General features: G+C 33.6%; 4 protein-coding genes across 10 annotated transcripts in view; 2 read left to right on the top strand and 2 right to left on the bottom strand.

The window, feature by feature from the left end:
• The first annotated feature begins 595 nt into the window (after positions 1-595).
• LOC105115196 (uncharacterized) lies at positions 596-2313 on the top strand. 3 transcript variants are annotated; one of them, XM_011012023.1, is made up of 2 exons: positions 596-1941; positions 2014-2313. In XM_011012023.1, exons 1-2 carry the CDS (start codon positions 853-855, stop codon positions 2038-2040), a joined length of 1116 nt encoding a protein of 371 aa, XP_011010325.1. In that variant the 5' UTR covers positions 596-852; the 3' UTR covers positions 2041-2313. The 3 variants fall into 3 exon arrangements, with proteins under 3 accessions (XP_011010325.1, XP_011010324.1, XP_011010326.1); XM_011012022.1 differs by having other exon boundaries at positions 2011-2313; XM_011012024.1 differs by having other exon boundaries at positions 597-1941; positions 2023-2313.
• A 5603-nt stretch (positions 2314-7916) lies between these two features.
• Positions 7917-11754, bottom strand: LOC105115198 (polyadenylate-binding protein interacting protein). 3 transcript variants are annotated; one of them, XM_011012025.1, is made up of 9 exons: positions 11393-11754; positions 10889-11010; positions 10644-10798; positions 10098-10248; positions 9615-9649; positions 9419-9494; positions 9205-9235; positions 8472-8761; positions 7917-8144 (listed from the first exon to the last, which is right to left on the bottom strand). In XM_011012025.1, the coding sequence occupies exons 1-9, from the start codon at positions 11553-11555 to the stop codon at positions 7941-7943; spliced, it is 1227 nt and encodes a 408-aa protein (XP_011010327.1). In that variant the 5' UTR covers positions 11556-11754; the 3' UTR covers positions 7917-7940. The 3 variants fall into 3 exon arrangements, with proteins under 3 accessions (XP_011010327.1, XP_011010328.1, XP_011010329.1); XM_011012026.1 differs by having other exon boundaries at positions 8472-8758; XM_011012027.1 differs by lacking the exon at positions 7917-8144 and adding an exon at positions 8161-8344 and having other exon boundaries at positions 8487-8761.
• A 2294-nt stretch (positions 11755-14048) lies between these two features.
• LOC105115199 (DEA(D/H)-box RNA helicase family protein) lies at positions 14049-19352 on the top strand. The gene is made up of 8 exons (XM_011012028.1): positions 14049-14516; positions 15125-15400; positions 15841-16164; positions 16722-16913; positions 16993-17148; positions 17338-17810; positions 18289-18446; positions 18740-19352. The coding sequence occupies exons 1-8, from the start codon at positions 14142-14144 to the stop codon at positions 19084-19086; spliced, it is 2301 nt and encodes a 766-aa protein (XP_011010330.1). The 5' UTR covers positions 14049-14141; the 3' UTR covers positions 19087-19352.
• A 5351-nt stretch (positions 19353-24703) lies between these two features.
• Positions 24704-25606, bottom strand: part of LOC105115193 (polyadenylate-binding protein RBP45C-like) — a 5609-nt gene continuing 4706 nt past the window's right edge. For 2 of the 3 annotated variants that reach the window (XM_011012019.1, XM_011012020.1), the window contains exons 7-8: positions 25429-25597; positions 24704-25119 (exon numbers count right to left, since the gene is read on the bottom strand). In XM_011012019.1, the coding sequence (XP_011010321.1) occupies positions 25117-25119; positions 25429-25597 (172 nt within the window). In that variant the 3' untranslated portion in view covers positions 24704-25116. The remainder of the gene's footprint in view (positions 25120-25428; positions 25598-25606) is intronic. The other variant, XM_011012018.1, reaches the window with a different exon arrangement.

Below are 25606 nucleotides of genomic sequence, written 5' to 3'. Positions count from 1 at the left end.
TGTCGTATATAGTTTTGGATAAGTTAGGCAATTTCATTCTTGACTATCTATGAAAATTTTTGCTCATGTTCTTTGACTTGAGCACCCTAATTCGCAGAATTTAGTATTTACTTCTCCCCCTATCCCATAATAATTTTTTCCTTAGTTTTATTTTGATTAAAAATTCAAAAAAAAATGTTATAAAAAATCTGAATTGAAACTTTCTAAATTTTGATTTTTTAGATTTGAAACCGATAAAAATTTCAAAAACAATTGGTCAAAGTCAAATTCAGTTGGCTTTTTGAAACTGTTGACAGCCAATTATTATGAGAGAGTATGAAATTAAACCTTCTGATATTCAACTCAAGATATATCCTATGTATTGTATAGTAGTGATCATTCCCGTATCAGGTGTGTTAATTCTGTTTGTTAAGGTATTAACTTGTTTCAATTTTTTTCTAGCATGATTCATTGAGCTAAAGCGATAAGTTTATCAACATTTTTTATTCTAGACATGATCAACATGTAGTATATAAGCATTGAGCATTCTAAACATGGTTTCAGAAGACTTGTATTCTCCCACTTTATTGCCTATCCTTTTTAAGGCCTGAGGATCTCAGTTGTGGAAAATATACCAAATTCGGGATTACCGCACTGCATACATTAGTGGTTCTCTAGAATTCCATAATGGATATCGTACATTTTTTTGTAGAACTTAAATGCTTTTTTTTTAATGCACATGTTTCATCTTTTACTGCCTTCATTCCATCATGGTTGGCATAATTTGCTTCGCAAACTAAATACTTGTCCTTTTGCTGCAGGGAGGGAAACAAATAAAAGATCATTTGGGTAAGGCAGGAAATTATACTGAACATGAGTGAAGCAAACCAAGGGAATAATCCTGATGCTTCAGCAATTGTCCCTCTGAAACGCAGGCGTGGTCGTCCACGCAAGTACCCTAAAATGGAGGTTGATCATGAGGCGAATGCACATGTTCCAGGGATTCAAAACCTAAACCATGGAGAGAATGCTCATGCTCCTCCTGGATTTGGAGTGGTCAATAGCAATCAGCCACATCAAGTAGGTCCAGTTAACAATGCAATTGATGCCATGATAGGCCAGTCAGTGTATGGTGTCATAGAAGCAACATTTGATGCTGGATATTTGCTGAATGTTAGGGTTGGTGATACAGAAACCACTTTGAGGGGTGTTGTTTTTAAGCCTGGACATCACATCCCTGTTAATCCAGAAAATGATATTGCCCCAGATGTTCCAATGATCAGAAGGAATGAGATTCCCCTTACAAGAGAAAGCAATAATCAGGTACACACCCGTAAGCCTGAGCCTAGAGGTAGAAATGGAACTGCTCATGCTGACCATGCTGATCCAGTTGGCTCAAAAGGTAAGCAGGTGCTTTCAGTGGTACCCCAAACTCCTACAATATCAAGAGGCAATGTAGTTCCTGTTGTACTTCAGCCAGTCAATCTATCAAATGGTGCCACAAACCAAACTGCCCATCTGGTGCCTTCAAAAGGCAAGCAGGTTCTAGATGCTGCTCATTCATCAAATGGATTAACACCAGCAAATGAGATTACACAATTTCAATCTCAAAATAACCACCAGGTGATAACAAGTCCCTTAAATCAAAATCCAGCAGGGGGACTACATGAATCAGAAGCCAGCCCGCTGAAAGCAACTCATATGCCTTTTGAGAAACTGTTAACTGAAGTCATCAGGAGGGTTCATGCTCCATCACAATCAACAGAGACTAATAGCAGCTTAGCAGTTAACTTGCCTGTGGAAGATTCTGGTATTGTGGAAAAAAAGGATGGCAGTGACACAGAACAGGCCCTGTCTGTTAAACCGCTGCAAGTTTTACAGCCTATTGTTGACAGCCATCCTGCAGTTGCATCTATACCTTCTGAGGACTACAAGACTGGAAAAATGACTCAGCTCTTGCAGGTAAAATAATTGTTCAATTATCTGTCATGTACCAAAATCAATGACTTGTTATTGGCATTGAACCTTAAGAAGGTTTTGCAGGAAAACATGACATTCTGATGGCTCAGACTGAGGAGCCAGCTGCAGGTTCCAGATTGAACTAGATAATTTGAAAAGCCCAGAAACCGAGGTTGGAAGTGAATGGAGTAGTATTTCTAAGATCAGGGCACGGGCAGATGGTGTACCTGCTGGTTCTGGACTATCTGACATGTTTCCCGAGAACAAATTGCTAGGCTTGTACAATTCTATAGATAATTAGCGTCATAAACTAGGTAGAGGCCACAGAAGATCCATCTTTGCTTGAAAGTGGGAGACTGTCTCCTCAAAGACTTTAATTTATTTTTTCTTTAAGTTGTTGTAACCAATTTTAGATTCATTAAAATTGTTTGAATGTTATTTTATCTTATTATTCATAACAAAAAAATATAAAAAATATATAAAAAAAAAGAGTCTAAAATATATTTTCTCGAGTCAACCACATCTTTCTACCAAAATCGAGTCCACCAGGTCAATACAAGTCCCACCATGTCGACCGGGATGAAAAATGAGTTTCGGGCTGTTTCGGGTCAAAACCATCATTTTCGGTCAAAACCGAGTCCACCGGGTTAATACGGGCCTCACCATGTCGACCACAATAAAAAATGAGTTTCGGACTGTTTCGGGTCAAAACCATCATTTTCGGTCAAAACCGAGTCCACCGAGTCAATACGGGTCCCACCATGTCAACTAGGATGAAAAATGAGTTTCGGGCTGTTTCGGGTCAAAACCGTCATTTTCGGTCAAAACCGAGTCCACCGAGTCAATACGGGTCCCACCATGTCAACTAAGATGAAAAATGAGTTTCGGGCCGTTTCGAGTCAAAACCGAGTCCACTGGGTTAATACGGGTCCCACCATGTCGACCGCGATAAAAAATGAGTTTTAGACTATTTTTAGTCAAAACTGGTATTTTTGGTCAAAAAACCCGGTCCACTGAGTTAATACCCATATAAAAAAGTTTTTTTGTAATTTAAAATTGATTTTTAGCGGATAAAAAACTTTTATAATACTGATTTGAATTTTTAATTTTTACCCCTATAAATAAATATTATTATTATTATTTAGTATTATTATATATAATAAGACAAATAGTAATCGATGAAAGTTGAAAATTTTAACAATCCCGTAATTATTTTCATAATCACCTGAATTATTGTCTGATTTCATTGTCTATAAATAGCCCATGAAAGCCAGACACACGAGAAGAAAAAAATAAAAAGGAATTATTATTTGGGTACTATTTATTTTTTTTATATTTTTTCTATACCCAGTAAGATATTAAATTTTTTTAAATAAATTGAAAAATATCAAAAATATCTCAACCATTAGATGTAATAGTGTTTAGATCTGAGCCCTTTGATTTCTTAGGATACAATAGGCTTTACCACACCAGATTAAAACCCAACTCAATCTCGTCCTTTCAAATAATCTGTCCTTCGATCCTGTTGCGCCACGTCAGCATGTGTACCGAGTACTCGGTACACCGCGCCACACCAACTCTTAGCCTATTCAATCCTGACCGTGCGATCAACTTGAAGATCAAACCAATCACAGCCGCAAGATCTGTTCATCTGAGATCCAACGGTTTCCAGGCTTCAGACGCACAAGTGCACCATACACTCGTCCACACCGTAGTAATACCCAGAGATTCTCTCTCCTCTCGCCGGCGATTCTCTCTCTCTCCTCATATCTCCCATTTCCGGCCGTTTCAAGCCGTTAAACCACCACATAAACGTGAATCGCCTCCTCTGAAGCAAAACCCCGGTCTTTTTACACTTTTTCACCAGCGATTTTGGCCGGAAAAAGGTCGCGACCGTCATCGGCCAATCGACCTTCAAGTCGTCGATTCTCCCTCCTCAACTATCAACGGCCAAAGATACCACCACCATCAGAATCCTCATCCTCATATCTACCAGAATTTACCATCTTTTGGCCGGAATCTCACCGGAAAATTTCGCCGCGTGAGCCACACGCGCCGCCAGTGGCATTTTCGTAAACTTTCGATGAATCCGAGGGTATTTCAGTCTTTTGCCTATACAGGGGTACTCGGGTAATTTTCTATGATATTTTATGGTATTTTTTGATATTTTTATATATAAATACTTGTAAATTTTTGCATGTGAAAAAAACAAAAATAAACCAAAATAAATAACGACGCGGGTTTAACACCCATTTTATCATATCACTGTTCATGGGTCAAAAACCCAATTTTCAAGAATTGATATATCTATTTGTCAATGATATCAAAATAATTTTTATTTTATAAAATAAATATTATTTGTCGACACGTCTCTTTTATTTACAGAAAAGGACCGATGTCAAAAAATTAAATACCACATATGGATTATGTCCATTATTATTTATTTTGGTAAATCAGACGTAACTCTCCTTTTTAGGGATAAACGTCGATATTTTAAACAAAGTCTTCTAATTTTAGGGACTGATGTCATTTTTAACGTGTCTCCTATTTTTAGGGACTGACGTTAACCATGTTAAAAATTTACAAATAAGCTCAAAATATAATAGCATTTGAATCAAACAAGAAAAGCACACAAGTAAAGGTAACCTTTCTCTGAATGGATGTTTTAAAGGTGGTGTCTATTTTCCCTTAATCATAACTAACCCAGTACCCGAATCTCTGGGACCAGTGTCTAATTTTGGATTTCTAGTTCCCTCAAAGTACTAGATGACGACTCCAATAAAAATCTTTATTTCCCCAATCAAATAAAAACTAAATTCTTTTTTTTATTTTAAAAAAACAAAAAAAAAAGTGAAGTCGTCGCCCGACACCATGTAGCGACAACAGTTATAAAGGAAACCTAGGTGCTTGTTAGCATTTGGAACTGTAATTTATTCACAGTTTGAATTGAAGGATAGCTTCTTATTAGACATTTATACAGCCTCAGCTTTTATCATTGTATCATCTATGCCTGCTTTTAGCTGTGCTAGTGCCAGGTAGACTTTGCTAAAAGCGATCTTTCAGGGTAAACGGGAAGATACGGGTGAGCAAAGATTTAGCAAGGAGAATTTTAAATAGACGTGGAAAATTAAGGCCTGTCCCTGTGGTGTCTTAATTCACTCGTTTTAGTGAGGTGGCGCAGTGTTGGTATTTCAGGAACTGCATGATCTGCAAGTATTCATCTGGAGTAAAATGCATTGTAAGCTGTTCACATTAGGTAATTTGGGTACCAAGAGTAATAATATTCCAGGTTGAGGTTCTCACTGGATAGAAATTTTATGTTATTCAAAAGAGCTACTAATAATATTGATTCCATGACAAGAGGAGAGAGGAACAAAAGGGAAGAGATGACATTGTAATTTCCATGAAAATAAATCTCCAGTGATATCAAATCTCACACTTCTCACTCAAATGATGGTAAACTTTGCAGCACCTTAGGCCGATGGAAAAGATGACGCTCAACATTTTCCAGCAACAAAAACAAACGAGCAATAATCTGCACTACATGAACCCCAAAACTGTTGCTAAATTAAGCCAAAAATGAAATGAATTATCCTGCCGACTTTTTGTATCAGAACCTTGTAGCTGTTGCCTGTCTCAATATTGTACACTTTACACCTTTGGGCCTGTATTATCACCTTTCAAGATGCAATTCTTCCTCCTACCGGGAGGGAAACTTCTCATAATTCTTCGCCAAAACAGAAAACCACCCCTACATCATGTCTTACAGCATGGATCATCAAATAAAAAATCTCTCAAATCAGGTTTCACAAGAAATCATTGAAATGAGTTAGAACCTGAAAATGAGGGATGAAAATAATTGCCTATTGCTCGATGTTTTTCAGTAGAACTATGGATCAAAATTTTGTTGTTTACGAAAAAGAATCTTGATTTCACTATGGAATATACTCATGGAAACTTGGCATTGAAAAGAATATTGGATCCTGGGACTGGAATGGGGTGAATTGCAGGGATAGGTGGCTGAAGAAAAGGAATATGGCTTGGCATTACAAATGGTTGTTGTCCACCAGCTACAAAAGTTGGAGCCACGCAGAGCTGCAAGGTTTGGCCAGCTGCACTTCCTGCAATATCAAAAAAAAAAAATTCAAAGACTCGATAAACAGGCACAGAAAAACATAGAGATGCTGAGACTTAGCACTGCCACTATAATTACATTATGCTCAAGAAATATTTTTCTTCATTTTCTTTTCTGTGTGTTTTGCAAGTGGGTGGGGTGTGTGAATATGTTGGAGCTCTAAAACAAGCACCAGCAAGAACATAATCACCTTCCCTATATTTGATTTGTAGTGTTAAATTTAAGTTTTCTCATTAAATCGAAACTCAAAGTAATCAGTTTCTCAAATGGTTGTGCACATATTGATTATCATTGCACATAATGATTATCAACCCCTTGCGGACATTGACAGAGGTTGGAATTTTCAACATTAATTTTTGAAACAGTTATCCTGACTTGCTAGCCTAGCAGTTAGGTTGTCCCTCCATGTATTCAGTAACATAAAAAATCTAAGCTTGCTTGGAATGTGCAGCCTCATTGATGGCAGCAAGTGCAATGGCAAACTTTTGAAACCAGAATCTCTTGCAATATAGCACATGAAAAATTCCAACCAATAAAAGGAATACCTTTCTCATACCTTGGTGTTTAGGATATTGTACTTGGTGAGGAGTTGACATAGGACGTGCAGATACAGATGATATGGCTGCTGCACTTGGAACCAAATCCTTTCATGGTACAAATGCAATGAAACAATCAGAGAAGTATAGCATGCATTTAATCTACTTGGATAAGAACTCCAGGGAAGAGAAGAAATTAAAAGCTTAAGATGACTTGCAATGCAAGAGGATCAGCTCCAACAACAAAAAAAATGACAGAAGTGTTGAAAAAGAGAAAGAAGTTATGCACGAAAAACAAGAAAATAAGCCTGCCACTAGACCTTCATGATATACATGCAAGATTCCATAAGATACGAATAATTGCAATTTCCTACACATAATATAGCATATTTATAATCTTAGCTAATTAGCTATCTAGCTTCAGATCAGTGACACACACAAGCATTCTTCTATTATAACATGGCTAGTATAAAAGCATCCATGTTAAGAGTAGCATGGTGTTACACTGGTTGAGGAAGCCAACTATATAGATGGTTAGAAAAGTAAATCACAGTAGGATGTTAAGAATTAGTATGAAGCTTAGAAGTACTGCTCAAGGCTGATTCTAGAAACTATCTCGAGATCAGATAATGACTTAAAACCGTCCTCCCCATAATGTAGATTAAATTGCTTCCTAGCACAGTAATAGTTAAATACAAGCTACAACACCCAGAAACCACATGTTAGTTGTATCTGTAACTATCAAACATCAGAGTGCTTTAATTATTTCATGTTGCAGATCCGGTATCTTACATGAGAAACTGGCTGAATATACATGAGCTGCCCCAGTTGTCCAACCATGACCTTGAGAAACAGAGAGCCAGATTAGAGACCAGATTAGAAAATAAAGTTACAAATCTCCAAATCCAACAATAAAACAAACGGAGAACCAGAAATAAACTGCCCAAAGGATATCACGTGAATCTTCCTTCTACTTACAGATTGAGAATTTGGAGGCACAAATGCTGGTGCTGCCTGAACAGCATGATAATGACCAGAATATCTAAGTGGCTGTGGCTGTGCTCTGCTTCCCATGTGTCCAACAACCTATAGCCAAAATGAAACCCTTTGAGAACTAATAGAGGGTTCCTCTCTTGACAATTAGTCATTTAGTTTAGCTTGGGCTAGTTCAACCAAAAAATTATTCCAAGAGCTGACCATAAAGTTCCCTGATTTTTTCTAGTGACTTGAATAGATATCAGTTACTAAATAAGCAAGAAACTAAAAGTTAGCTAACACATACAGGTTGCAAAAATTGAGAACCACTGCCACCATTTACAGCTGTCAAGTTGCTATAGGGGGGGTACTTGGCAGGGACAGATGAACGAGGTGCAAAAGGGATCCCAACTTCTGGCTGGACAGCAGCAACAGGTACCGCTGGAGAGTTGCTTGGAATGTAAGCCATGCTTGCAGCTGTTGGCACTGCTGGAGCAGTAGCTGATATAGGATTGGAAAAAGATGGAGAGAATTTTTGCTCCTGGATTGAGTTTGAATGCCTGAAAGAAAATTAATGTCAAAAACATCACCATGATTATAAAACTGAACTTGCAAATATTCCAAAATTCCTAGGAAACTACAATGTAATCTAAACCCAATGATTTCTACCAATGCTTGTGGTATGGATTATAAACTATACCCGATATGAATTGCAGTAACTATTCAACAAAATATTTCAGTTTACTCATAAAAATTGCTGGTTCAATAAATTATATGATTCACTGACGAGACAGCCAGTGACCTGATGACTGCCATATAAATTTGACAGTCAAAGGAAGTGAGATGACACAGAGGTAGGCACCAAAAGGTAAAAACAAGGTTCTTGCCTTGGAGCTTCTATTAGATTCTGAGATTCGTGGAGAGACTGCATCAGTAGAATTTGCTAATGAACTACAGAGTGATTCTGAAGGAACATCAACAGTTGGATTGGAAGAAGTTGAAACACTTGCACAAACAGCAATAGGAGAAGTGGTTCCCACAGAAGCAGGCCTTCTACAATATTGATTGTCTGGCTTCATAAGCTTGCCAGGAGAATTACAAGATACATCGTTAGGCAACAGCTTCACTGTTACTCGCCCTTCTGCAACGGGTTTTGCTTCACTGAGGTGAGGCCCTGCTGCATGTTAGCAAAATAAGCAATTAAAACAAGAATCAAAACCAACAAAAGCATTTAAAGAAATACAAGACAAAATCAGGGAGTAGTGGTAAGCTTAGCAATTTACGGAAAAACTATGGCCTAGATGCATCTCAACATAGGGCCTTGTAATGATAAAGAAAAATAATCAGAAAATGGCATGCAACCACTAAATTCGCATGAATGTTATGTACAATATGATACAATTGATACAAAAGCCCAAAACCATGAAACGAAGTCTTATATACATAATGAGTATTTTATTACAAACATATCCACTGGTAGTATCAGAACTATTCACTACTGAAAGAATGCATGCCTCCTCTTCTACTTTCTTTTCGTGAAAGAAATTCACAATATTAAGGCAGACCTGTCTACTAAGTTATGAACAAGTAATTAGACCCAGAGATGGAAATTGAACTTACTGATTGCCTTTGGGCTATGAACTTCATCAGCCTGCACAAATCAATTGCACAAGTAAAAATATACTGATTGCCTTTGGGCTATGAACTTCATTAGCCTGCAAAAATCAATTGCACAAGTAAAAATATACATCAAACACTCAATAGACAAATAGTTTCCACTTCTACAAACATAGGGCATTAAGCAAAGAAATAAACTATGTCTGTCAAGACATACACTCTTTTCCCTTTGAAACTCGAACTTATGTTTATAGAGATCCTGCTCCCCCTGTGACCAGTCTTCTCCAGTCTGCCTGTCAGAAAAAAATAATGGACAGGAATCTGAAAGTTAGAAGGAATTTCATATAAGAAAATAATTTAAACTTAGTAAATATCACTTGAAACTTGGAAAAGGCTGGTAATTTAATTTATACCTTCCATTAACTGATTCACCGGAAGAAGCTTCTCTCTTCGTACACAAAACAGAAATTAAAAAAGTTAAAAAGAAAAGAAGTGAAAAGTGTACCTATATCTCTTTCTCACACACAAGCATCTTAAATAATGTATCCCTGCTACATATATTAATTACCACTGACTCATTTATCCAGTAATTGAAAGGATTCCCTTCAAGCCATGTGCCAATCCATCAAATCATCCAAACCATCAATTAGATGCATCCTAGGTAGCATTAAAAAAAAAAAAGCACAGCCATCTTAAACTAAAAACCTGCTGTCAGAATTATAAACAGCTGACTATGCTGCTGCTGATACAGGTCTCTCATGACAGAAATGCTAATAATCAAACACAAGTTAAAATCATTTACAGATATCTTTTGATGAGTATCAAGACAAGCTTACAAAACTCTTTCCCTATTAGACAAAACAAAACAAAAAAGAAAAAGAAAATAGAAGCCTCACCTTTGAGATATTTACACAATCTCTTTTCCCATGTTCAAATTCCATGACATTTCCTATGTCATTTGGTGGCATTTTTCTCCCTTCATGATCCTTCCCTGCTCTTGTCACCATAAGACCTTGAGAAGAACCATTCTTGTTTTTGGCTGAACCCCTACTTCATAGGTACAATTAGTGAAGAGTTCTATTCATATAACCAAAGAAAAGGAATATTGCTTGGATGGTGAAATATTTCCTCAACTGATTTTCTGTTCTAATACAGAAGGAAAAAAGTAGGTTGTTATCTCTTAATTACTCAACAATAGTATATATGTGTCTGAAAACATGCATAAGGCACTAAAGTGGTGCACATTATGTACAAACCATGGAAATAAAAAAATGTCGCCCTAGAGAAACCATCAAAATATAACTAAAAGTCAACTTGGAAATGAATGCAACATGGAAAAGAAAAGTAAACCAATAGATATGACTTTAAATTGTTACAACTTATAATTAAATTTCAACAGTTAACACCAATCCTTCCAACCCAAACCCAAAACAAGAAAATACCTGTTTTGATTAGATTTCTTTCTATCCACAGTGAACATTTTAGATTTCTTTGCCTCACTCACTGCAATCTCAGAAGATGAAGCATTGGTTACAGCAGCTTCTGCATTGTCACCAGATATATTTGCAGCGACACCATCAGCTGGAAATAGAACTCCCTACATACAATCAAGCACGCATATTAGGCAGACTCTCCAATGTTGACTCCTCATAACTAACAGAGATCTAAAAAAGAAAGAGTTGCATACCTTAGCAACAACTTGAACAATATCAACTGAAAGAATTACAAGTGTCTCTATCACACTCCCATTACCTACATTTGCACTGGATTTTCCCTTTTTAGTCAATCTTGCTTCCTTCAAAACAATACCTACGCAAAGTCCATAACTTGACTTCATAAATGAATTTCCAATCTTTATGGACTCGTATTGCTAAGAGTACCAAATTCAGTCTATGTTAAACAAATGAAACAGCGAAACCCTCCATTACTTAACTAAATAGATTACAAAACAGAAACAGAAACAAAATATATGCTAAGACAATAGGCAAAAACCAAGATCAGAATCCAATCTGTTCCCATCCATAACAAAAGGTACCATAACTATTTCTCAATAAAACCAAAACCCAGATAGGAATGCTTACAAAAATCAGAACCCAGATACCATTTTGAACAAAAATCATAACTTTCAAGTAATTCAGAAACCAATGCTAAATAGAAGCAATCGTTTCTTCTGAAAAAAGAAAACACTCACCGTTTTCCTTGTCAAAAGAAACAGTGTGAAAAGTCCCAAAGTAGACAGAACCATCTCTAATATGCACATCAACAGGGAGTCCAATTATACACATAGTAGCAAACAATAAAGCCTCGTTTAAGCATGCCTCTGTTTCAGCTTCTGCACTGTTTTTGTAACCCATCTCCGTTTGTACCGGAAAAAAACAATGATAAAACTTTTGTGTATGTAAGTTTTTCTTACAAAGAGTTTGTGCTAGATGGCGGGAGAGATCTAAAGGAAAAAATGGAAGGAAACTGGAAAATAGAGAGATGCTTTTTTCCTTGTGTGTTCTTTGTACGTGATCGTGTCTCTGCTGTTTTGTGTGATGAGTTTTCGTTGGCTTTTTTTTAATGTTGTATATAAAACATTTTCTTATTTTTAATATTAATATATAAAAAAAATCATATGATTCTAAAGTGTAATTATTAATACTTCTTTAAAATTTTATTTTTTAAAATCTTTTATTTATGTCTCCCTCTCATAGTTATCTCTTTTATTAAATAAATATTTATAACTACAAACTTTGAGTAGTAAAAATACTTAGAAATATATTTAATAAAAGCTAATAATTAAAATTTAAAATATAATTAAAGTTTATTAAATTATTATATTAACTTCCTGACACACACACATAACCAAAAGAATTTTATAAAGAGTAAATTGAATAATACAAGGGAGATAATTATGGGGAGAGAGAATCGTGGACAGTGATTAAGAGAGAATAAAAATGAAAATATAATAAAAGAAGATAAACAATGATATATTAGGGAATGCCAGCTAATAGTTCAAAGGGGACTCTTTAATTTGATTTTAGAATAAGGTATATATATATATATATATATATATATAAAATTAAAAAAATTAAAATAAAACAATTTGTGAATGTTACAAAGATAATAGTAATCATTAAGGGTGAGAAAAAAAAATTAAAAAATCAATTAAATTAAAAAAAATAATCAAAAACATCAAATTGTAAAAAAAAGCTTATTAAACAAATTAAAAAATTTTAAAAACCGACCGATTCGGTTTGATTTTGATTTTATAAGCTTGAAACCGAAAAAACCAACATGAACCGAACTAAAACCAAATAAAAAAAACCAATTTTTTTTTTTAAATATGGAACTGAGTTAAACCCAAATGAATGATTTGAACCGATTTCAATTCAGTTTCAAATTTTTTAAAAAAAAATAAATTAAAATAAAAATGATCACCCCTAATAATTATATAATTATGTTAGAATTTAATGGAAACTTTAATAAAATATGTATTTACATTTATATCTTATATATTTGATATATTATGGATTATTTTATTCAAATTTTATTTCTATATAATATTTTTTTATGTTTTTAATTAATTTTAAAAACTTTATTGACACACATGTATGCATGTGCTAAGGATAATAATTTATTATAGGTTTGTAAATTCATTTATTGGATGAATCGTACAGTGTTTGTCAATAGTTATAAGGTTTATTGCTGTTCTTTGAAAAATATTATATATATACGATTTTACAACTTTTTAATACCTATATAAAATTTCCCAAAATCATAAGATATACTCAAAGGCCATTTTATTTTTTATTTGGAGATGAAATAAGTTTATATATTAGATTATGCATTAATCAATATTGATGTTTTAACTCAAATAATTAAAAAAATACACCATTGAATTAGTACTAGATATTCTGAATTTATAAAATTAAAAACAGATATGAAAAACAGATTTTTTAAATTAGTTTTTTTTCACACTTTTCAAATAATACAATGCTTGTAATTTACTCATAAATAAATAAAAAATCAAGTACGATTATAGGTACATATTTTTCTTCTTTAAATTAGAAATAGCATGTGTTTAACTTTTTTTATTTAGATGTAAATATAGTTTTGAAACCGGTCCAATAAATATAACTAGCATCCAATTGATTTGGAGCTGGAATTGGATAAGATTTAAAAAAAATTAAAAAAAAGAGTAAAATTTAAAGTAATCTAATAACCTGATCCGATTAAAAATTTAATTGTAATTCATTAATTTTTATTTTTTTTATTAAAATAATATTATTTTAATTTAAAAAAATAACTCGACAACTTTATAATTTGATCAAAACTTGAAACCTATGTCTTAAATCGAGCCTCATCAAATTAAGTTTAAAAACTATAAATATATTATCAATGAAAAAACTAACAAGCTAACTTTAATCTTACCAAATCTAATTTTTTAAAAAAAAACAAATTTTCCAACTCAACTAATAAGTAAATATAATTTACACTTTATTATCAAAAGTTGAAATCCAATAAAAAAACAGAAAATATTTTTTTATCAACTATATGGATAAGCTAATTAAAAGTTGATATTTATATGAAAAATTAACTTTAAAATTCAAAATACCTTTAAAAAAATAACATTAAAGCATTGTTATTAAATTTATTCGCCTTAATTCTCAGGCTAGGTTTAATGGATTAATCGATTAATAAAAAATATTTAAAAAAAATTAATAAATTAACCGAGTGAACTTCAAATTGTTTTTTTCTTACACCTGGCCGGGGAAGGGACAGTTGCTCTGAATTATTGTCACGTGTCTCCAGGTAGATACACACGTGGCTTCGAGACCAAAAATAAAATACAAAAGAAAAGCAAAACCTTGACAAAACCCTAACCCATCGAATCTTCTCCTAGCTATTGCCTTCATCTATCTCTGTCTCTCCAACTTCCAGAGTTAGCTTCCACGATGAGAAAATCAAAACCAAAGTCTAAACAAACAAGAAGGGATCGTCATGAAGCAGAACAGGAAGAAATCTCCAAGCTAAACCAATGGATAGACTCACAAAAACCGGACTCAGGGACCAACCCTTTATCACTCCCACCACTACCAAAAGATGCACCAATTGGCCCCCTTCAAGATGATAAATTTTCAAGATATTCAGGGGCTACAATGTTCAAGGAATTGCCTTTGTCAAAGAGAACGCAAGATGGGCTAAAGAGAGCGAATTTTTCTAAAATGACTGATATACAAAGGGCTTCTTTGCCTCATTCTCTTTGTGGAAGGGATATTCTTGGTGCTGCTAAAACTGGGTCTGGCAAAACACTCGCTTTTATTATTCCTGTGAGTTGGTTTTATTTTTATTTTGAGTTTTATGGGTTTGGTTTGCTTGCTTTTGTTGCCTTTTTCGTGAAAAAAGTGGGGGGAAGAAACCTAGTGTGGTTCTTATTTTGAGCTTGTGTGGTTCAGTGGCAGATATTTGGCGTTGCAAAATAGGAAGAAAAAAAAAAGAACTGGGAATAGAATGGATTTTTAGGGTCGACAGATGCCTTTTCTGGTGGCACGGAATGGAAAAAAATTGATAATTGGGAGATGAATGGGTGTTATATCTTTCTCGGCTCTAAGTTTGACGGGTTCGGCTTGTTTTGGTTGTTTTTATTATGATTCTCTTATTAAAGTTAGTACAGTTTAGTTTTGTGCTTCTGTATTTTGATTGACAGATTAATTATCGGGAAAAGAATGGATTTTTAGGAAGTAATTAGTGTAGTTTAGTTTTTCTTTTGTCAGTTTGAAATGAGAAGTAATTGAACAATACAGGGATGCTTAACTTGAGCACTTAAATCTGAGGGTTAGACTATTACTTGTTTCGCAGTTCAATAGAGAATTTTTTGGATGATGGAATTGATGTTTTTATGTTTCTACATATTTATTGATTTATATCTGGAATTCAGATTCTGGAAAAATTATATAAAGAAAGATGGGGTTCTGAGGATGGAGTAGGCGGCATCATTATCTCTCCAACAAGGGAATTAGCAGGGCAGCTTTTTGATGTATTGAAAACTGTTGGGAAGTTCCATAACTTTAGTGCTGGACTACTCATTGGTGGTCGAAAGGAAGTGGAAATGGAGAAAGAACATGTTAATGCTCTGAACATATTAGTTTGCACTCCTGGAAGACTTCTTCAGCATATGGACGAGACTCCAAATTTTGATTGTTCACAGCTTCAGGTCAACATGACTGTTTTTTTCTTTTTCTTTTTCTTTTTTTTTGCTGGTCATTGTTTTTTTCTTTTTCTTTTTCTTTTTTTTGCTTGTCATTTTTTTTATATTTTCATATTCAAAACATGGATAACACAAGAGACTGTGCTTATCCACAATGTCTTATCAAAAGACTTTTGTTTTAGAGAGAGACATGAAATTAGCTTCCAAATCTAGTTACTTTCACTTGGTATCAACTAACATTCATATGATGTTTTACTTTCATTTTCTGCTGGGAAAAATGCTCTCTAACTTTTTCTCCACTCCGAACCATTCCAACTACTTAATCTTGCTCCAATGAACTCTATACTGATCTTTCTTTCCTGTGCCTATGCACCTGCTGTCTGGGAATTAAATTTAGATCCTGTTTTGTCTTAGCTGATTTGAGTGCATTGCTGGCCATAGAACAGGTTTTGGTCCTTGATGAGGCAGATCGTATTCTTGATGTTGGATTTAAAAAGACTCTGAATGCAATTGTCGCACAGCTACCTAAGCATAGACAAACATTGCTTTTCTCTGCAACTCAAACAAAGTCCATTCAGGATCTTGCAAGACTGAGTTTGAAGGACCCAGAGTATATCAGTGTGCATGAAGATGCTGAGACAGCAACTCCCAACCGCCTGCAGCAAACTGCAATGATTGTTCCTCTTGAGCAGAAGCTAGATATGCTGTGGAGTTTTGTAAAAGCTCATCTTAACTCAAAAATTCTTGTGTTTCTTTCTAGCTGCAAACAGGTAACTTGTCAGTATTCCTTTGAGAAGCGAGTGATTTTTTCTGTGGATAAGGGTGTTTGATGTTGATTTAATACCGCCATTGTATTTGGTTGTGAAACAAAGCCACTTCTTCAATTACTAGTTGGGCATGCTGTAGCCAATGCCTGAATAAGACAGTAGGAACTCATAGTAGACATGTGTGTGATTGGGTTTGGATCCTGGATGGTTCCTTCCATCGACTTAAGTTAATTTGTTTATGGCACGCTATAGCTAACTGAGTATTAATGGATCACTCAAATTTTAAATTATATTGACAAGTGCATTGGTATGGGCATATGTATTTCGAGCTTGAGATGATTTCATCTTGTTCAACCTGGCAATTTCTAGATTTGGTGTTGTAGACAGGGAAATATAATTGAATGTTTTGGCAGGCATAGGTAGTTGAGGAAGCATTACTTGTCAATTTTTCAAGTGTGCCAGATGTAACTCTTTTGTTCTGTTTTTGTCTACAATTCCTAGTTTCATAATCAACCCAGTTACAACTGTTCTTGACAACTCTGAATTGCGCCATTTGATAGGTGAAATTTGTCTTTGAAGCATTTAAGAAACTACGGCCTGGAATCCCATTGAAGTGTCTCCATGGAAGGATGAAGCAGGAGAGAAGGATGGGAATTTATTCTCAGTTCTGCGAAAGTCATTCAGTTCTCTTCTCAACTGATGTAGCCTCAAGAGGCCTTGATTTTAATAAGGCAGTTGACTGGGTTGTCCAGGTGAGATATTTGTTTTTGAGACAATGCCCTGGCACATCTTTCCCAATGATGAGGTTCTTAGAACTTGTTTCTTCTATAGGTAGATTGTCCAGATGATGTTGCATCCTACATACACAGGGTTGGTCGCACAGCACGCTATCTGGCTGGAGGAAGGTCGGTTTTGTTTCTGATGCCTTCAGAAATGAAAATGCTTGAAAAATTGCAAACAGCAAAAATTCCCGTACAGTTTATTAAGGTGGGTGCCTTAATTGAAAAATGTATTATCTTAACCTGGTTTATTTCAATTTGGAGGGGTAGATCTGCTGATTGGTTTACTACCTGAAATAATCAGTCATGGTGGTTGACTCTAATTTGTGTTTACAGCATTGAGTCCCTTATATGCATAGGTTCATGATGCTAAACATGCTTTTATGCTGATTCTCAGGCAAATACAAAAAGACTGCAGCCAGTTTCTGGATTGTTGTCAGCATTACTAGTCAAGTATCCTGATATGCAGCAGCTAGCTCAGAGAGCCTTCATAACATATTTGCGATCTATACATATACAGAAGGACAAAGAAGTGTTTGATGTGTTGAAGCTATCTATTGAAGAATTTTCAGCTTCACTGGGTCTACCTATGACCCCAAAAGTCCGTTTTCTGAACCAGAAAATAAAAGGGAAAAAGGCATTTGGAAAATCTGCTCTTCTGGAATCAGAAGATTCTGAAAAGGAGGATGCTGCAGAGATACCAGGTGCGAAGCTTGATATTGGTAACTTCAGGGAAGAAAGTGTGGGCAGACTAAAGGAGAATCTAGAGATTGGTGATTCAGAGGAAGAGAACATGGACAAAGGTTTTCTTCAAACAAAGAATGCTCTAAATGGGAGTGAAGCAAAAACAGGCGAAATTGAAGATCTTGTGTAAGTAACTTCTTAAAAAATATGGAAATATGTTTTTGCCACGGTGCTTCTAGATATAAGAATTAACTACAAGCAGCTTTTGAAGATTTCCAAATGACTAATTTCCCCATTAAACCTGTTTTTAAGTGCGGTTGCTTCTGCTTTTAAGTGCTTTTTCCTTGAAAAAACATCAAATCAATGCTTTTTTTAGTGTTTTTTATAATCTTGATGTGCAGGTGTTAAAAATGAAAAAATATTAATTTTGATGCATTTTTAAAAGAAAAACACTTTTGAAAAGCACTCTACAGCACAATACCAAACACATGCTTATTGATGCAATAATGTGGCATCTTATTGGAATTATTCCTCTTTTGTGAAATGTAATGGAATAAGACATTGGAATTATTTTTGAATGAATTGTATGACTAGGCTAAATCTTATTGGATTAAACCTTTGTTTTTTTTATCTTTAATAATGGGATCTGGTTTTGTTTTTGCAGGCCAGCAACACGAGTTTTGAAGAAAAAGAAGTTGAAGATCAATGTCCATAGACCGGTTGGGACAAGGGTTGTCTTTGATGAAGAAGGCAATACACTTCCTCCACTTGCAAGAGTGGCTGATAGAAAGAATGTTGATAATTCATCTCTGCTTGACCAAGGTAACTTCTCCTGAATTTCCAGGGATGAATTATCTTGACTGATATTCCCGGACAGAACTAGCTTATTTTGCATGGAAACAAAGTACTGCTTTCCTTTTCTGTGGCCTTCAGCGTGATTATTGCTAGCTCTGAAAACATTGCTAGGGTTTTTTGACAGTTTAAAAACACATATAAGCTATGGATCATAGTTGTTTTGATTGGCTGTCTGCCAAAGATAAAATGTCTAACTGAAACAGATTGTCCTTTGCATTGGTCAGCCTTTGTTTTCTCATTAATCTGTTGTTCATCTGCAGACAAAAGAGAAGAATACTATAAGAAGATGAGGGAACAAATGAAGCATGTGGACAAGGAAGATAAAGTTTTAGATCGCCAGCGCCGCCGGGAGAAACGGATTAAGGAAAAGATGAAGAGGAAAATAGGATCTATGGGTTTAGAGGAGGATGGAGAAGGCGAGGATGATCTTTCTGGTTCAGAAGGAGAGGGCAGAAAGCTTAAAAGATCAAAGATATATTTTGATAGTGATAGTGATAATGCTGAGATGACAGAAAGTAAAGATAATGCAGGCATAAGTACTGATTCCATTTCACTTGCAGACCAAGAAGCTCTTGCCCTGAAGTTGTTGAGTTCTATGAATTCATAGATCCTGTTTACTACAGTGCGATCCTTCACCTCAACCTACAATTTTGCCTAGATGAGCAGTTTCTTTTTCTCTGCCCCTTACCCAATTCCCATACTTTTTTTGTATGTTTCCTTCTTTGTTTTTAAGAATCTGAAGAAAAAACAGCACTATACAGATTACTTGTGATACGCACTGATCACGTGATTTCTAGTTGTACCAGCTGGAATCTATGTTTTGATGGCTCTGAGAATTGTGTGCATGCTGCTACCAGCTTTTTAATTCTCCTTGCTGAGAGAGAGTTTAAATGATCGATAATGTCAGGACTTTTATGTCAAATAAAATTTTGAATTTGGCTCTTGTATTACATTAGTGATGCAGATTCTCTTTTTTTTATTTATTTAATAATTATGTATGCTGATAAAGCATCTAGTTATAGAAAAGCTAGGAACTTGGTACACGTTAGGTATGTTAATATTCGTTGGTCTCCTTGTGCGGCTCTCTCTTTGAACTTGATCTTGAAGGATTCACTTTCAAAGCCTCGCATCACGTTCATGTAAGGTGACGGTTTTTGTAGACAATCATCAATGCCTTTTAGCTTGGTTAAGTTTTTAGATTTGTTTGGGGAGAGATCGTGCGTCCGAGACCAAATCGTTTCGTCGCAACCTCCTTCCTAACAAAGAAGAATATTCATGTGCTCTAGCTTGACCTGCAAGCTTTGGCAACTAACAAGCTTTTCACAGATCATAAGGTATCCAGATCTGTACCTGGAGAAAAAAAGGTTAGCAAAATATTATCTTGGATAGCAAACTTTGGGATTAGTGTTTGATTATGGTGAAAATTGCTGGTCCTCATATAAGGTTGTACAACAATTATCAAGGAGCAATGGGATAGGCATCTTCATTCCAACCTTCATGCTACGGGTTATTTTTTTAACCTTACTTCCTTGTATGGAGAGAATTTTTGTGAAAAGCTTGAGGTTACAAACAAAAACGTAATGAAAAAGAGAGAATTGTGGAGAGAATTTTTGTGAAAAGCTTGAGGTCACAAACAAAAACGTAATGAAAGAGAGAGAATTGTATCAAGACTCCAGGAAAGTTTTGCTCGGCCAACAACTCTTACTTGAGCTAAGTCCTAAGATCATGTAACATTCGACCTTGCTCCTATAAATTTTTTAGTCGATTATTATTTTTCAAAATATGTATTATAAGACATTTTGTTTACGGTGGATGAATGGTGGAAATTGTTTGGAAGTAGTGCAACATTGTTGCCAAAAATAGCCATTTGAAATTAAGAAATCACCGTCTCATGATCCAAGAAAGAACCAAGTAGTGAAAGAAGACAGAGGAAGAACCATTCTTCTCGTTTCCCCAAGACCCATGCTAATATTTCCTTCACACAATCCTGCGTAAGTTCCATGTTCTTAGCAACTTTATCCCAAATCATATGAAGACAAGACTTAACAATCTAAAAGAGCCGAATAAATATTGAAGGTGCCGGCAAAAATTCATGCACTACAGCAATATTTAAGCAGCTGTTCGATTAAAAAAAAGAAGAAAACATAGAAAAAGAATGGAAAACTTAAAGAATTAAGAAAAGGGAGCTTGTTAATGGGCATTTGGGCACCAAAAGTGAGAGCAAAACTCAAAAGCTACCTCTCATAGTTCGATTAAAAAAAAGAAGAAAACATAGAAAAAGAATGGAAAACTTAAAGAATTAAGAAAAGGGAGCTTGTTAATGGGCATTTGGGCACCAAAAGTGAGAGCAACACTCATCTGAAGCAAAACTCAAAAGCTACCTCTAATATTATTGATATTGAACTCTTAAAGACTCTCATCACAATCCCTACCTAGCAATGAAAAGGCTCCTCCTACAGCAGCACTCGCAGTTCTCTCCTCAAGCTTTCTGGCCTCCTCGACGAGCACGATTAGTGAGAAACTAGTTTCGTGGCCCGCACGGGAACAAAGTCTTATCATTAAAAATAAATGTTAAAAGGGTGTAAGTGTATTTCAAAAAAGTAAGAAAAATTATGATTCACGTAATACATCTAGGTGAGTCAAATAAAATGACAAAAAAAATTATTAAAAGGAAAAAAACTACAAAAAAAAAGAGAGATCATGAAAAAAAAACCACTTATTAAAAAAAAACAATCAAGTGCACTAGGAAGAACATAAAAAAAAAAAAAGAGAGGAGAAAATAACCCAAGTTAGCCTAAATACCCTTGTCAAATCCACAACGTGTTTATAAGGTCATAATAAAAAAAATTAAAAAAAAAGGTAAAATATAAAGTACTAAATGATAAAATAAAAAAATAAAATCAATGTAAATAATAAGAAAAAAAATGTTATTATCAATCAAATTAGTCTGTTAAACTCGTGATCTCAATTACAAGACCGATGTAACCCAGTAGGAAAAAATCATGACCCTTAATTTCTAATTCAAGGCTAAAATTGAAAACAAATTTAAATTGTTACAAAAAACCCCAAAACAAACAAAAAAAAACATCCTAAAAAATTGAGGACCAAATTCTAAACAAAGACAAAATAAGAGGAAAAATAGAAATGTTTGATTTAAGGATGCAATTGAAAAAATCATAAATTTTATAAAAGAAAAATAAAAGATAAAAAAATAATAAATCTAAAAAAACAAAATAAAAGGAAAAATAACGTTTCAGTAAAGAGAAAAAGTGATACAAATTTAAAGTTTAAAAAATAAATTAAGATGAAAATCAAACCATTAAAAAAAATCAAATCAGAAATATGAACAAAATAAAAGAATAGCATAGATTTTTTCATTGAACAACTCATTTTTCAAGGAAAATAGAAAGAAGAAAGAAAATAAAGGTAGTCAAGATCAAATTACCATACAAAACATTACATGCACCACCTTATTAGAAAACAACACTATAAGAAATCTAATGTCATTATGAATAGTCAATTTCTATAAACAACTAATTTCTGCAACTTTAAATCGTCGTACACACCTTTAAAAGCATGCAAAAGCTACTTGACATGCTCACAAATACAACACATATACCAACCATTTTTTTAATATTTTTAAGCTTATTAAAATACTAAAGTGTCCCTAAGTTATCATTTTATTACCAAAATTAATTTTTTTCTTTTTGCTTTTTTCTTTTTTTTATTAATTTTTTTAATTTAATTTGTTAATATTAATTTTTTTAATTTAATTATCAAACCTTTATAACCTTTATAACACGGATGTCATGTTTGAAAGGTTAACCTGGTTCATTCTATTTTTTTTTTCTTCATTAGTTTTCTTTTACTATAGATTTTTTTTTCTTTGTTTTTTTAATTAATTTTTTTAGTTTAATTAATTTCAGGTGAAAGATTAAATTATGTTAGTTATAGTTATAATATTAAAGAATGAATTTGAAAAAAAAATTAATAAAGAAAAAAAATATAAATCAACTAGATTAACTCTTCATATTAATTTTTTTTTATTTAATTATCATACTTTTATAACACAACCTTGTAGTCAGACTCACGTCTAAGGATCTTGGATCAGGTATTGCAGTCAGACCTACTTAAATTTGAATCATGCAAATTTAATATTACTATTAATATTATAAATATTATTTTTAAGTCAGACGTTGCAGTCAGATCCAAAGTTCTTGGGTATACCTTTATAGAAAAACTAAATACTCTTAAATCTTAACTTTTTTATATATTTTTTATGCAAAAACATTGACCCACATCATAACAAAAGTCATATAACTAATTAACCCCTAAATCTCAATAGATTTATTTTGATTTATAGTATATTTTAGTCATTAACTTGTACTAAAAATATAAAAAGATCACATTTATCTTGATTAATATAATAACCAATTAATCTTTATGAAATTACAGCATTACCACTAATATATAGTTTATTAGTTTTCTTTATGAAAAGCAAATATCATAAATACAGTATTCATGCATCATGTTTAGATGTACAAGGAATTCACCACCTCCAATCATAGCTATTAAACCCATAGTTATCAAACTTAAACTGGCCTGGTGGGTTAATCAAAGATTTAAGGGCTGGACCAGTTTAGCTTTGTCAAAAGACTAGTTGGTACAATGACCCGACTAAACTCTATTGACCCAGTAAGTCAACCTGTGACTCAGGGCGAGACCTGGTTTTTTTAAAATGTAAAATTTAAAACCTATTAATATACATAGTTTATATTTTTAAGAAAAAAATTATTTTTTGTTAATGTGAGATAAAAAAACCTTTTGGTTTAAATACTTCAACTTAAAAGGATAACATAATATCTTTTTAATATGAGATTTTAAACTCATTAGTACATATACTATGTTCCCAAAAAAAAATTTATCTTTTTTTAATGTGAAATTTAAAATCAATTAGTATATATACTCTGTGTTCATAAGAAAAAAACTATGTTTTTTCGATGTAAAATTTGAAACTCATTAGTATATATACTCTATGTTTCCAAAAAAAAAGTTATTTTTTCAATGTGAGATTTGAAGTTCATTAATTCATATACTTTATGTTCACAATAAAAAAACTATATTTTTTCAATGGAGGATAAAAAAAAATAGATTTAAATACTTCAACTTAAAAGCTTAACATAATATCTTTTTAATGTGGGATACAAAAAATTAAAATATTATTTTAAACTTCATTATTTATAATATATATAACCTATATTTATATAGATCTTTTCTTGATTTTTTCATATAAAATATTAAAAATTTAATTTTTTTTTAATTTTTTTGGATTGATCCGAGTTGACCAATGAAACCTGAGACCCAACTTTTTAGCTAGGCCAAACCCCAGCCGAGTTTAATAAGATTTTTAAGTTGAAGTATTTAATAAGATCTGATTTATAAAAAAAATATTATATTAAACTTTTAAGTTGAAGTATTTAAATAAAAAAAAATTATCCCACATTGAAAAATAGTTTTTTTCTTTATATATATTAATGAATTTCAAATCTCATGTCTAAAAAACATAATTTTTTTTTTAAAATACATAATATATATATTAATAAATTTCAAAACTCACATTAAAAAAATATTTTTTTTTTCTTATAAAAATAAAATATATATACTAACAAGTTTTAAATATCACATTAAAAAAATATTATATTACTCTCTTAAATTAAAATATTTTTTTAAAAAATTTTTTACCTCACATTATAAAAATATAAAATATATAATTTCGAATCTCACATTTAAACAAAACATTACCCGTCAGGTCAAACAAATTTAACCAAGTTATTAAACTAGATGATTTTTTAACAAATCCTGACCAGTTTAACCCCCAAGTTAATCCGCCAAGCCAACCATTTGACTAAGTTATTACACTACACTAGATTTTTTAACAAATCCTAACCAGTTTAACCCCAAATTAATCCGCCAAACCAGTTGGCGATCAATAACCATGCCCCCAACCAGTTTTTTTATTTTTTTTATTCTGGGATAGGAGCATAGTCCAGCTCAGCTAGGTGTGAGAGTCGTTCATATATTTTTTTAATTTTATTACGGCGATTTTTTAGATCTGCAAGAGAAGAAAACAAAGAAAATAGAAAAAATTGCTATGATTTTATGAGCTGCTGGTGTGGAATAAGAGTATGAGCTAATGAGGAAGCACATGAGGTAATGAGACTATAAGACAAAGCTACAACTTGTAAAAATAGAGCAGAGTTTGCGTTTGAGAACCACATCATCGAATAATACGAGACACAAACCTCGGAGAGCATGGAAAACAACAGAAACATCCCATAAATAAATAAAGAAGTAAACCATAATTTAAGTAATTAAAGAGCCAAGAGTGCGAAAAATCCATTAGGCAAATAGTGCAAACTTTGAGGCACCATTACATTACAAAACCATGATCATATCAGAATGCAGTGATGCCCCTCCCCATATGGTGTGCCCAGAACACTGCTAACACTAGAACAAATGTGAAAATGCCAAACTCCAAACACCAAGCACGTTCATGCAACTAGTGAACTGCAACCTAGGATTGCTCTGCTACCGATTAACATCAGTCCTCACACATCAATACCACAGTGTAAGCAGATCACTGCACATACCAGAACATAAAGACATTATTACTTATAAAACAAAAGGATCAAATGACACCACTGCTGACTAAAGATCAAAATCATTCGAGTCACCAGAATTAATACACCCAGCAATAGAAAATGCCCTGAAGCATCTCTTGCATCGGATTATATTACCAGCAATCAGGAAACTAAAATGAAAACAGGATGAGATTTGAGTCTTGTTCTTCTAAGAGTCCGACTGCTTACTCTCTGCTAGCCAAGCCTTGGTTGAATAGAGCTCTTATTTATTCAGTGAACTAAAAATATATAAACTAAGGTTACTCTACCTGCTGTTGCTGTTGGTAAGCTCCTGGTTGCTGTTGGTATGCTCCTGGTTGCTGTTGGTAAGCTCCCGGTTGCTGTTGGTAAGCTCCCGGCTGCTGGTAGTTTCCATATCCAGGATATCCTCCATAATACATGCTAGGGTCTTGGGGAGCGGCGGCGGCGGCGGCGGCATATCCATAT

This window comes from Populus euphratica, unplaced genomic scaffold, assembly GCF_000495115.2.
Source record: "Populus euphratica unplaced genomic scaffold, PopEup_1.0 scaffold651.1, whole genome shotgun sequence".
In the NCBI taxonomy this organism is placed as follows: Eukaryota; Viridiplantae; Streptophyta; class Magnoliopsida; order Malpighiales; family Salicaceae; genus Populus; species Populus euphratica.
The sequence above is the reverse complement of the archived record's forward strand: the minus strand, read 5'-3'. Positions and strand labels throughout refer to the sequence as shown.